The 14,184-nt window shown below is 43.8% G+C and overlaps 1 protein-coding gene across 5 annotated transcripts in view; it reads right to left on the bottom strand.

Annotated features, from left to right (window-relative positions):
* Window positions 1–14,184, bottom strand: part of RGL1 (ral guanine nucleotide dissociation stimulator like 1) — a 234,359-nt gene that overhangs the window by 105,732 nt on the left and 114,443 nt on the right. For 4 of the 5 annotated variants that reach the window (XR_012122837.1, XR_012122836.1, XM_073216886.1 and 1 more), the window contains exon 3: window positions 9,199–9,309. Coding sequence is in view for 3 of the 5 variants with exons in the window: in XM_073216886.1 (XP_073072987.1) it covers window positions 9,199–9,309 (111 nt within the window). In the remaining 2 variants the exon portion in view is untranslated. Of the gene's footprint in view, window positions 1–9,198; window positions 9,310–10,289; window positions 10,462–14,184 lie in introns of those variants that run through there. The other variant, XM_073216885.1, reaches the window with a different exon arrangement.

The following is a 14,184-nucleotide window of genomic DNA, read 5'->3' as shown; positions in this document are numbered from 1 at the left end:
GAATATAGCCCATTGTTAAGCAGTAAAATATTTTTAAAGCATAAAATTAAGAACACCAACTAATTAATGTATAGGAAAACAGGGAGGGGATTTGAAATTCAAAATACTAGAGTCCCTGCACTGTCTTTTACTGTCCAGGCAGCCAGCCAGAGGAAACACAATAGATGTTACTTCTAACAACAAGGCTTTCTAAGCCCTGCCATGGCCCTTCCTCCCAGACGTGCAAAATGAGAGAGTGATGCCAAGACCATGCCTTAAAGCCTTGCTAATACTATTTCTTAATCAAGTGATCATTTTACACACCACCCCAAGCTTCATGGGAGCCCATGCAAGAAAGGCACCAGCTTCTACAAGGTTCCACGGCAGGGTTCAAAAAGAGGACCCTGAGAACAGGGGCCTAGTGAGAGCCCTCCTCCCCAGGAGTGAGTGCATACTATACCCTAGGCACTGTGCCAAGCCCCTCACACCCATAACTCATTCGCTCCTCATGACAATTCTGCCAGGAAGGTACTGCCATCACCCCCCTTTACAGGTGAGGAACTTGAGTTCAGAGAGAGGCCTGCACAGCTTGGCCCACCTACCCCCCTGTGCAGCAGAGGTGAGCTCTGAATTCAGGTCTGTCTGGCTGACCAGTGCTCTAGGTTTCCCCCCTCAGCTGGAGTTCCTGCTAGAAACACCCTGAAACGGAAGGGCACAGGAGGCGCCAGCTCCTGAGAAGGCTCCAACCGGGGAGAAAGAACCAGGCCAGCCCTTCACGGCTCTGGGCCCTGTTAATACTTGGTTAAGACATTTTTTAAATAGATATGCTCATTGTGTAGTGTCATTAAGAGGGGGGTCAACATTTGGATAGAAAATAGCAATTTTTTCTATGCTTCACGAACTAACCAAATGCTTCCAATTTCCTGAATTTTGTGTTTAGGAGTATCAGTTACCTCAAAACACAATTTCAAGTGTTGCCCTTTTAACTGGAAAAGTCATGACTATAAAGCACTGTATTTCTGGCCAATGTTTAATCCAGTTTCAATTATTTTTGCCTATATCCATTAAATGTTCTTTTGTTACATAAAAATCTTCCCTGGATTCTAGCGCCATCACCAGTGGTGACAAAAGAAACAGGCATGAGAATGACACATACCCAGAGAAGAGTTCCTAGTAAGAGCGTTTCAAAGAGCCTTGGTTCATATTACCCACCAAAGAGACTAGTTTTAGCAGAAAAGGTTCGTTCCAGGCCTTCAAATTATCTTTCGAATTACGACACTGGAAGGACTCAGCCTTGGCTTTGCTTTTATAAAAGATGAAAATGGGTATTTAAATCAGCAGGAATCAAAATAAAGAATAAAGTTGAATTGCTCAGTTCTTTGCTGAAAAGAGCAAACAAACAGAACATGTCTGGGGGAGTTTACATGGGATAAGATTAACTGTGTGGAAAGGAATTCGAATGAATGGGCCACAGATGGCACAAGCAATTAACGGCTAGAAAATGTAGGGCAATGAGTCGCTGAGGGTAAAAAAAATACAGCCACCATGAATACACTGTCCCACCCCAGCCACTACCACTATTACCCACAGAAGTCATGCACTGCTTGACACAGAGGAGGAGACAGCTTTGAAGGACCAAGCCAGGCAGAACCCCAGTTATCGGAATATAATACATAGCTACGTTCGTGACAAGGCACAGGTGTTTCTACAATGTCGAGCCAAAGGGCTAATGTCCTTATCGATGATAAATGCCATGACTCTCCCTTTGCATAAGACTGACTGAGCTTCCACCAAGACAGAGTCTTGTACCTAATTGAAAAGCTTATCTTTATTCCTTCATTCCTGCCTCTATTTTTATTTTTTAAACTGAAGACAGCTCCAGAGAAAAGTTAATCACGATACTGACACAATTCAGGGAGACCAAGCAAAACATGACAGTCAGTCTTTGATCAACTATATAAAAGAGACCATGATACAGATGTGCTAAATCCTAAAGAATAAGATGTGAAAAGACATTTTAATTTAGGGTGTGTGTGTGTGTGTGTGTGTGTGTGTGTGTGCGTGTGTGTGTGTAAGAGAGAAAGAGATTAAGATTGTAGTAGTAGTAAATAAACTAGGGAAGTGCTAGATTTTACCAAATTTTTTTCTTTTACACACAAATGGAGTTAGCAGTCAGCGTAGAGCTTCCAGGAGCAGAAATGCCAGCAGCCAGGACAAGCAGGACCAGGGAGTCCAGTTCAGTTAAAAACACTGAACAGAGAAACAGAAAAATACCAGGACAGCTAACCATAAAATTTCTTGTGTCTCTAACAACATGACTGTTAAGTTTAACTGCTGCTGTCTAAAATCTAACTCTGTAATCAGTCCTGTGGGTTCCATATTCATCCTCTCTGCATGGCCCACAGATTCAATCTGTTTAGTTTGTAGGCAAGTAGAAGACCTGAAAAAGAAAAAAAAGAAAGAAAGAAGGGAAGAAAGAAAGGGAAGGGAGGGAGGAGAAGGAGGGGAAGGAGGGGAAGAAGGAACAAAAATCACCAGCTCTCTCACTTCTCTGGAATCCAGAACTGAGGTCTAGTCTTGGCATGAGACACACCAGGTGCGCCGGCTCTGTTCATCTGCAGGGCCTCCTGACAGGGAAGAAGGCATTGCTAGCAAATGTACGGACGATGGCTGACTTGAGTCCCCAGACGTTTCACCCAAAGAGAAGAGGATGATGGTGACCCCAGAAAGCCTGAGGCTTTTCACTGCTCTTTGAACCCAGGGACCCTAGCACCCATGCCGGCCAGGACTCCTTGCCCTCCACTCCCACCACACGCCCTCCACTGCATTTCTCCACCCCCCCGCTGGGTTCTTGCTGCCATGGTGTCCATTCTGGTCCCCACTGCCTTCCTCGCTCACTACATAACTCCCTCTCCTCTCCATGGCCCAGTCAGCTCCTTGCCAACACGCCTACCCCTCAGCTGTCAGTCCTCTCCTGCAATGCAAATCTGACCCTACCACTCTGCTTAAAGCCCTTGGATGACTCCCCCAGCATTCAGGGCAAAGCAGACCCCACATTGCAGGTTCTCAGCGACATGCCTGAGACTTTCTCTCTAGCCTGTTTCCTGTGGCTTTCCCACCACACACCCTCCCTCCTCCCCATTGTGGGCCTCACACAGCGTCACCTCCTTGGCCTTGTGCTGACCCCACACTGTGCTCCCACTGGCTGCCTCTCTCCTGTGTCCCACGCAACCCTCAAATAACTCCTCAAGTCCCCATGACGGGGCCTGTCCTCTGCACAGCCTTCCTAAAGTGCCCACCCCCAGTGCCATCTGATGTGCTTGCCCGCTCAGGGGCTCCCCTAACCCACAGTGCAGATCTCTCCCACAGCAGGACACTCAGCAGAATATGCTGCAACCAGTGTAAGTTCCCGTCTCTCCTACGACTGTGAGTTCCTGAAGGGCAAAGGGTGCCACACTCTACTTTGGATTCCTAAGATTTAACGTGATGTCTGGCATAAAGTAGGCTTCTGATGAATAAATGAAAGCCATCGAAGGCTAGGTGAGCAGACTCAAATCACACGACAGAATCACAAAGAGACGCGCCAACAGCACTGAGGGAGCCCACCCGGGATGTACTTACTACCAAGCGACCAAGAAACTGCGCAGAACTCCAGATCCCACATCAATGTGGTGAAGATGGCCACACCCATCAGGAAGCCAGACACAAGCTGGCCGCGCTCGAGAGGAACGAGGCAACACTTAGCCTCTTTCTCCCATTTAACACATACTTTCCTTGTTCTGCTTACAGAATCTTTCTCTTCCCTGTAAGAAGTGTATCATGGTAGAAATTTAAATGTTTTACTTCTTTCAGATTGTTGCATATTTAACATCAGATGTGTGAGATGTTCTGGTTATTTAGAATGGGGAAGTGTAAAAGGATCTGTATGTCACAGACAAAGGGAATTAAACTAAGTGGGATAGAGCAGTGACTGATCCTGCTAAGTGCCAAAGGGGAAAGGCACAGTATTTGCCATATTGTTCTCCTCTTTCTAAATTGAAAGCTCCAAGAAACTTTTTCTCTATAATTTCATGGAAATAAGAATGAAAGATATTTACAATATGGACTTAACAGAATGTTTACTTGAAGCATAAGGTGTGAATGTGCCTCTTAAGTTTATGCTGTTATGTAGACATGTATTCTGAGCTTGAATGAGGGTCTCATGGATTGCTGAACTGAAATAAATACTCTTGATTACAAGAGAAATATTTCTTACACAGATCCCAAGAGATTTTGAAAACAGTGAACAAAGCCAATGTAATAATGGTATCTCAGGCAATTACCATATTTTCATGATTGGTGTAGGCTACCATATTATTGGATCATTTTAGAAACACGTTCGCAAGGTCAACACAAAAAACACCAGTTGCTTCATTTACAGATGGCTGCTCAAGTTTGAAACTTACTTCCAAAGCCTAAATTAAACATTCCAATAGACAAGAATAATGCAACCCAAGGGCCTGTTTTCCCAGATGAAAACAAGGATGACCTACTGTAAACTAAGGGCTCCTCCAGGGCTTATCTCCTTACAGTTCCAAAATCCCGCCCCTGAGCTTCCCAACCACACAGAACTGTAATGCTTGCCAACATTTTTTAACCCATGCATTGCCTCTTTCTCCAATATTCAGCAATAAGGCAAGTACAACTGGCCCCCTTGCTTTTTAAAAGGTACTGGGGAACTGTCTCATTAATTCACTACTGAATTTTTAAAAAATTAGTTTTTTAGTAAAATGAACAGCCTCTACTTTTGCTTGTGCCCTGCATTGTTCCAGAAAAGATATAAGATAGCTATAATCATTACCTAATGGCTTTTTCTCACTCCCACACACTCCTCCTCTTCTGAATAAGTAACATCTTCATGTTGATTTTGTTTTCAATAAAGGAACTACCACACCTTCATATTTATCAAGACACTATTAGTTTCCCAAAAGGGCATGAAGCTTGATGCATTCATTCAACAAACATTCATTGAGTTTCTGACAACCAATTGGCCGCATTTCCCACTTACCAAGCTTACAGTCTAGTGGGGGATATAAACAGGCAATTATAACAGAGTGAGGTAAATGCATGACAAGAGAGAGTGAATGCTTCTGGAACTTCCAGATCTGGCAGAGCAGGGAAGCTTCCAGAAATGAAGTGACTGAAATTTGGGGAACTGTATGCCATGGGAAGGCAACCTGGATAGCAACAACACCGAAACACCAGGGAGATCCATCCAAATAGTCTATCTAAACGAGAGTCACCTTCTTGATCCACATGTGACAAGTGGCTGTCTTTCCAACGCACCATGTAACCCCCGGCTGGCCACAGTTCACCGTGAACACCAGGTTCTCTAACAGATTTCCAGTTCCTTTTAATTCTAAATATACTCTGCCTTCTCCTGTCCTATTTCAGTGTCTTTACCAAGCTTCCAGCCACCAAGCATTTCAATTCAACCCAACAAGGTCCTATGTGGGAGGTAATGTGATAATACAAGAGGTACGGGAGGCGGGCACCAGGGCCCCACCACAAGGACCACATAACCACAGAAGTGTAGAACTGGGAAAAGCCATGCGACTTTCTCCTGACCACTCCACTCCCCACAAACCTTGCAGAGGGGACCTGGCGCTACCAACCCAATTGTGAAACAAATACCCTTACTTTGAGCTCATCATAGGTTTGTTACATTTTCCTGGACGCTGCATCTGTCATATTCCAGTGACATATTCTTGACACCAAAGCCCCTCTCCTACAGTTGGATCCTTTTCCTCTGGTCTCTGAGTATTTTTCCTAAAATGGTACATTTCCTACTTCCAGAGAATATCAATATTTTCTTAACTCATTTCTACATATCACTGTCTATATCATCACAACACTGAGGCCGAGGAAGATGAAGAGTTCTGACCATTTGCTCTTCCAAACATCACTGTACATCCCACAAGCTAACTGAACTGTTGGGTGAAATTACTTTTTAACGTGATCCAATCCTAAAATGTTAAGATAATTCTGTGACCTAATCAGAGCCAATTTTCTTTGAGGGCTATAGCCGAGTAAAATTATCCCAATCTGACTGGTTACTACAAAGGAAAAATTGGGTCATTTTTCAATAATATTTGGCTTTTGAAAGTTGCCCCACAAAACCTTGCTGTCAGTGACTGCAATGGGGTATGCAGGGGACTCAGTAATAAGGGTGTAGTAACCACATTGTTTTTCTTGTGAAACCTTCATAAGAGTGTCTATCAATGATACCTTAATAAAAAATATAAATAAAATAAAATAATTTTAAAAACCTCACTGTCAATGGGCAAAGCTACAGCTGCCTGGGTAAGTAAGCCCAGCCTGGGCCACACTCAGTGGCATATTTTACAGTCAAGGACAGAGAGTTTTAACAAACAAAGCAAAAAAGACTACCCTAAATGTTTTGGATTGTCTGATACTTCACATCTAAGGATGTGTAAACTATTTTGCTATCCTTCTGAACCTGAGCCTTAATTATGTTTTGGGATCTGAGTACTAGAAAATATAAAAATTGTACTCAGTCTTTTAGGTTTTTTGAGTAAGCTTTACAGACATGGCATGAGAGCTATGCCCACCTCTCCTGTGCTGTAGAAGCTCACACTATCTTTGTGGCACCATACTTTACACATCCAAAATGAGGAGCTGGTCAATAAGATATATGCCTTCACAATAAATGTCTCAATTTGTAGCTCAAAGTATCATTTGAAACATAAAGAAAAGAAAGCCACATCACACAAGTCCTGCCCCAGGTGCGATTCTCTAGGAGAAAAATACACCACAAGCATTCTTGCTCTTCCAAGCCAGGGTTCTCTTCCACTACTATGGGATCAGCCGTAAGGTCACACACAGTTCTTGAGGGCAGGAACTAACCATCTGGGTTCGAATCCAGCCTCTGCTGCATCCTAGCTGTGCTATCCTGGAGCGATTTAACCTCTCTGATTATTAGTTTGCTCATGCGGGGAAAAAGGATAACCATGATACCACCTTCCCCATAAGGTTGTCATATTTCAACAATACCGTCACCTCACCTCAATCTCTAGTTCACTCTAAAACTAGCTGCTCTGAAGAATTTTGAAAGGGTTACTAGAATTTAGGAAACAAATATGGAGAAGCCTCTCAGTCCTGAAGAGGAAGGTTTTGTTATTGCTATAGCTCAGTTGGTTGAATCACATTTAATTAAGCCTGGAATTTCCAAGAACAAGAACAGAGCTTCCCAACAGGACACCTAAGACAAGAAAACAAATGGAGTTAAGAGTAGGTGAGCGCCTGCGAACTTGCTCTCGGGGACCGGGTTGGTAGTAGCAAATCACACTGTGTGGAAATGGGGGGAAGGGAGAGATTCCTCCATCAACTAGAAGCAATCTTTGTACATTATCCTGTCTCAATATCTCAGCCCTACTGCTAAATCCGGGTGAACCAGCTCTGAACCATGTGTAAATTTGAGAACACTGGGAGAGGGGGAGAGAAATGGAGACCAGTGAACACAACAGTCGGTGAGAACTACTGAGTAACCGTGAACCGCTCAGTGATCCGTACTCTGTGTGTTTGGGGCCTACAGAGTTAACCTCGCCGTTTCCCCATGACTTGCTCATTCGCTGCTATTGTGTTTAGCTAAAAACTAAAACTGTCACCCAAGCAACATCAGTGTCATTAGAAAGAGGGGAGCCAGCCGGCTTCAGGAAATGTAATGACCCTTTTGAAGGCAGCTGGTTCAGAATTTGTGAATCATTTTGAAATATCCAGACAGGCCAAACCACATCACCACCACATTTAAATAATATGCATATACACAACCACCAAAAACAAAGTGATGACTTGTCAGAGCTCTACTTCTGCTTTCTTGCTGGCAATGCAGCCAATTAATTTTAAAATCATCATCGGAGTAAGGTACCTGCTTGATTAGTGAGAACCTCAGGTTTTCAAAGGAAAACTTGCTACCTTTCCAGGCCACACCTGCAGGTGTCACAGTTTATATATAGCCCGAGCTGGTGGTACCTCTGCTTAAAGTGCAGAGCAGGAAAGGCCTGAGTTGCAGCAGCTGGGGAAGCCCAGAGCCGTGACTGCCTGGTCAGCAGTCCCATGGCAGAGGAAATCACTGCTGCTGGCCATCCTGCCTTCAACTTCCAAGTTACAAGTCACGTGTCATTGCCTCTGGTTTAACGTGCAGCCCTAGGCAGTTTTGTTTCCTGTCCTCCTTCATACCCACCTCTGAATACGGCTCAACATACTCTGAATTTTCTGAAACCCAGAGCCAGCATAGAATGGATGCAAGTGCATAACCCTCAGTGCACTCAAGCCCCTCACCTGGGAAGCCTAAGCAGGGCTGGAGTGAAGGCCAGCTGAAACCATGCTCCATACCCTCTAGTCAGCCTATGTGATTTTCTTTCTCAAGGCTTTTTGTGTTACTTCGCACTGCTCTCTGAGGATTTCCAGATCAAGAATTCCTTCGTTCTTCCACATGTCATGTTTGCCCAAGTACTAGTCCTTCACCAGCTTTCCATTCCTCACACCCCTTTTTTGGGGATGTGCTTAAGGACCCATTGGGTGAGACCAGATAACTCACATGATCCCACCCAGTATTTTCGGTTCTCAGTGCTTCTCCAAAGACTCGGCCCTCTATGTACTCTGCAAAGAGGTCGTGGGCTCTCCGCACGCACGCATTTGCCTCCTCACAGGCTGCAGAGAGTGGGCAACAGGGGGAACCTGCCACCCGCCACCACCGCACACACATCCAGGAAGCAGATTTGGAACGGTTGCCCAAACATTCTGGGTACTTGATCAAGCTACAGGAGTAGGAGAGGAGCGGTCAGCATCAACAGGCAAGGACAGGAAAGAGGAGGACCACGGGAACAAAACTGCTTATGGCTCTTGTGTAACAGTGCCAATTTTTCTGATCCTGTTACTCTGTGTCACTTTCTGCTGCTCCATCCCCTCTCTATTTGCCAAATACCTCAAGAAGTTTCGAAGAGGCTCTGAATTATTGACAAACCTAGGGAAGATGCTTTGGAAAACATTAAGTACAAAAACAGACCTCTACAGCTAGTGCAAACACTTGGCAGTTTCCTTTTTAAGGCCAAAAGAGAAAGGAAAAAAAAAAAAAAGCCTACCCCTGCTAAATAATAATGATATTCACAGACCAGACACTGCAACTCCAAAGTCCGCAGTCTCTCCAGCTTTACTCACCCCTAGCCATCTTGCTCCTTTATTGGCAGCCTGTTGAATCTGGACTCTTTTGAGGGTGACATGGTAAACAGCTCCTTCCTCTACCTCTTCACCCCAGTCCTGAATCGAGCTCTGCCAGGGGGATGGGATAAAGAGAAAGAAAAAGAGTATTTTTTTTTCCTTTCTGCTAGCCACAATCTATCCCAGCTGCTTTGCTGCTTACATCAGCACTCCCAGCACAAGATGGTCTGTTCAAAATAAATATTACAATCAGAGCAACACAAGACACATTGCGATAGAGGGAATGCTGAGATTTTCTTGGCCCTCAGCCCTTTCCTTGTGGTATCAGGATCCCCAAACTTTTCCATCTAGTTATTTTTCCTAGACTTGCTCACGTATTTTAAGTAGATTTTTTAAGTCTTCTTTTTTTCTTTCCTAAAGAAACTGTGGTTAAATTTTTTCTTCCTTAAGTGAAATGAAAATAATTCATTTGTAAAAAAAAGTTTGCACTTTTATCATTGGCCAGTTAGTTGAACAAACTACGTTTTAAACGCAAACACAAGTATTTCAAATGCCAAGAGTCCTCAGTCCCTTGGATGTGAAATGCTTCCCATGTCTTTTTCTGCTCTCACTGTTTTAGGACCCCAAAAGTTAGCGAGGTGGGAGGAGAGGGGAGGTAAAAAGTTTTTAGTTCCGTAAAATATCTGGCAAGTGCAGAAAATGCAACACATCATCACGCAGTTTCAAGCAAAACGCGTGCAGCGACTCCCTGGAACTCCGCGTCCCTGGTAAACTTTGTGTGAAAGAGCCGCTGGGACGCAGAAGCGCTCCGCCGTTCACCCGGATGAACAGTTCTTTCCTTAAAAGTTTTCCTGTCCTGACATCCATCTGCCCCAGATACACCACAGGCAATGGCTGAGAAAGTAGGCATCGTTAAAGGGAGAAGACACCCAGACAAGAAGGCACACAAAGCAGAGTGAGAAAGCTTCAGCTCCCAAGCCTGGGATCGGATTGCTCCGTTCCCTCCGACGCAGTCCAAACACGCCCAGAGAAAGCGGGAGAAGATTCCCCAGCAGAGCAGCCTCGGGAGAAGCCGGGGGGGTTCTCGTTACCATTTTAGCTTGCCAAAGCAATTTCATTCTCAGTTTTCTCTTCGGTACGTGGACGCGGCATGATGCGCTCTGCTCCGAGGCCCACGCAGCCCCGGCCCCGCTCAGCCCGCGGCGCCCGCCGCCCGCACCCCGCGCGGCCGCCGCGCCCGAGCTCAGACACGCGCCGCGCTGCCCCGCCGCCAGTGCGCGCGACTCGGCCACAAAGGCAGCGCAGCGCGCGGGCGGGCGGGCCAGGGCCCGGACTCCTCCCCACGCCGCTCCGTGATGTCAGGCTTTCCTGTTCGGGCTCGGAGCCCTCTCCCCCTCTCTGACATCCGTGGGTAAAGTGGGCATGAAACAATTCTTTAGCTCTGAAGGTGTCCGGAAACAGCTCTTTGAAGTTGATCAGTTCTTCCCGATGGTCCCCACGTGCCAAAAAAGAACCTGGGGTGGTACGGGGATGTTAGTGCGTGTCTTCTCCTTCCTTCGTTAAAGGGTAAGGGGGGAAGAGGGGTGCAGAAAGCCTGGGAGGGGCAAATCAGAAAAACTACCATTATCTGAGTGTTATCCATTAAATTTAGATTAAATCGGTGACCCCCCCAGTGAGAGTGGCGGTGCCAGAAGCCGGGAAGTTTTTCATCAGTACACGGAAAGAATTGTGAGAGGACATTCCGAAACCCATGCCCACGGGCTGTAGCGTGCCCGACATCCACGTACTACCAGCAGGAAATCGCTCTGGATTTCTAACACCCATGAGGATAAAGCTCATGCAGCAGTAACTGCCATTGCGGGTGGGAAGGGGACGAAGCAGGAAAGAGCCTTGCTGGGATTGACAGTGTGGCCAGTAGGCTGTCAGTGGCCCTGGAAGTTCTGTGAGTCTGTGAGCAGCCACCATCCGTTGAGTCGTAGGTGCTGTAGAGACCCAGTGAGAATAATAACCACGGGATGAGGAGGCTGCCAGACGGAGTGGCATCATAACAGAAAGATCTACTATCAGGACAAGAGATTATGACATTTTTTAGATCCAGTTTTAATAAGTCAACAAGGAGATATCAAATGATGATGTAATCAAATTTTGGCACATGACAGAATTTCATCCTAATTATGAAAAACCTCTAGGGGTCTTGTCTTCTATTATTCACCCTTTAATGAATTTAATCTACTTTAAACTTTTTTTAAAGGCCTCTCACTAATTGCCATGCTAAGGCATAAAGCTAAGTTTTGGTTAATAGTAAATATATCATGAGCTGAAAAACTAGAGAATCAAGTGCACTGATATTCCCAGGAGGGCAGAATAAATGACAATGAGGACCCATCAAGGAGAAGTAAAAGGATCTTTGGATACTTGAGAACATCTTGAAGTCACTCAACCAAGTTCCTCTCATTCAACCAGAACCTGCCACTTTCAATAATGGTGGAGAGAGGGGATGATCCTTTTATGAAACTGAAGTGATTGTTTTATAATTTTTTTAAAAAGCACATAGATTAGATCTTCTGTGATCTCCAGGACAATTGTGCCCAGTGTCTGGAGGAAAATTATGTGGAGCCCTACCTCCCTGCCTCCTCAGGTTCGCAGGCCCACTCCTAGTGGACCTAACTATCCAGTGATGATAAAGACCACAAAATGCACCTGAGAACAGTTAAGCAACCCGCAAGATTGATTTCACCACTTCTGTAACCTGATTTTTGGCCATAAAATTGGAGATTACTGAAAAGTTGCCACTTCAGGGATAGCAAGCAGTTTCTTCAAACTTGCCCCTCCCAGGAAGCCTTCCTGGACAGGGCACTTGTAACTCATAAGGCCCCCTCAGGTTGCAGACCTCATCACCCACCTCTCTACCCCACCAGTTCGCTGGCAGCCACCTGGTATGTAAAGGGGAAAGAACAGGCTTTGAGACAAGCAGACTCAGCTTCAAATCCACACTTACAAATCCTCACTTACAAGAGTGAACTTGGACACTACTTACCTGAGCCTTAATTTCCTTATCTGTAAAATGGGACATCTACCTCATAGAGTTGGGCCAAAGATTAAATGAAATATGCATGCCAATCATCTAGCACATGGTAAGTGATCCAAAAATATTCCATTCTTTCCTTATTGCACCTCCTTCTAAACTGTATTTTCCCAAACTCACTGAAAAGTTCTGTATGTATGCAATGTGGGGAAACCTGAAATGATGTGTCCTCACCAAATTACATTAAAATTTCAGAGTGGTTTTCCAAGAGAAACAATTTGTATTTATACCTGATAATGTATGTGCTCTTGTCCAAATGCTGAGACACAGAAAAGGCTGGTTTTATACTACATACAGCAATCAAGTGTTGAAGTTTATAATTTTTAAATGTTAAAATATTTCACCTGCAGGCAGTTCGGACAGTATTACGTTATCACACATACCTTTGGGTTAGTGCACTCCTGGTCAATATGTGAGAAGTCTGAACTAGCAAGCCATTTATAACTAAATTTGAATTTATTTATCAGATTAGCTTATGCATGACCTAGCATGGTCCTAAGAGGATAGGTCAGTTTTTTTTAAAAGGAGATCAGCAATGTATTATAATTTTCAGTGTAAAAGTCTTTCATCTCCTTGGTTTAGTTTACTCCTAAGTATTTTATTCTTTTTGACGTTATTGTAAATGGGATTGTGTTCTTAACTTCATGTTTATATTGTTCATTGTTAGCATATAGAAATGTAACCAATTTTTATATATTGATTTTGTGTTGTACAGCTTTACTGAATCCATTTTTCAGTTTATTTATGGACAAAAATAAATGGGAAGATATCCCATGTTTCATGGGTTGGAAGTCTTTAATATTGTTAAAATGTCCATACTACCCAAAGCAATGTATAGATTCAATGCAATTCCTAACAAAATTGTAATAACATTTTTTACAGAATTAGAATAAGCAGTCCTAAAATTCATATGGAACCACAAAGAATACCAAATGGCCAAAGCAATCTTGAAGAAGAAGAGCAAAGATGGAGGTCCTGTACTTTATGATTTCAGAACATATTACAAAGCTACAGTAATCAAAACAGTACGGAACTCGCATAAAGACAGACATATTGACCAAGGGAACCTAATAGAAGGCCCAGAAGTTAACCCACACATACACAGTCCACTGATCTTTGACAAGGGTACAACAATGTGCAATGAGAAAAGGATAGTCTCTTCAACAAATGGTATTGGGGAAACTGGACATCCCCCAAATTCCTAGGATACATAGAGGAGAAGCTGCATGGCACATTGGTTTCACTGATACCAAAAGCATAGACAACAAAATAGAAAATAAATTAGTTAGACTACATCAAACTAAAAAGTTTCTGCATAGCAAAGAAAACAGTCAACAGAGTGAAAAGGCAATATCTGCAAACAACATATCTAACAAGGAATTATAATATCCCTAATATGTAAGGAACTCCTACAACTCAATAGCAAAATTAATTATAATAACCTAACTTTAAAATGGGCTAAGGACTTGAATAAACATTTCACCAAACAAGACGTACAAATGGTCAACTGGTATATGAAAAGATGCTCAACATTACTAATCATCAGGGGATTGCAAATCAAAACCACAATAAGATGTCACCTAATACCTGCTGGGATGGCCATTATTAAAGGAACAAAAAAATAAATATTGGCAAGGATGTGGAGAAAAGGGAATCCTTGTACACTGTTGCTATGAATGTAAATTAGTACAACCGTTATGGAAAACAGTATGGAGGTTGATCAGTATGTTAAAAATGGAACTACTATATGATACCCAAAGATTTTGAGATCAGGATCTCAAAAGATATAGTTGCACTCCAGTGTTCACTACAGCACTCTTCCTAATAGCTGAGAGGTGGAAACAACCTAACTGTACATCAGTGGATGAATGTATAGAGGAACTATGGTATGTACATACATA

The sequence above is a fragment of the Manis javanica genome, chromosome 11, assembly GCF_040802235.1.
Source record: "Manis javanica isolate MJ-LG chromosome 11, MJ_LKY, whole genome shotgun sequence".
In the NCBI taxonomy this organism is placed as follows: domain Eukaryota; kingdom Metazoa; phylum Chordata; class Mammalia; order Pholidota; family Manidae; genus Manis; species Manis javanica.
This window is presented reverse-complemented; position numbering and strand designations above follow the sequence as displayed.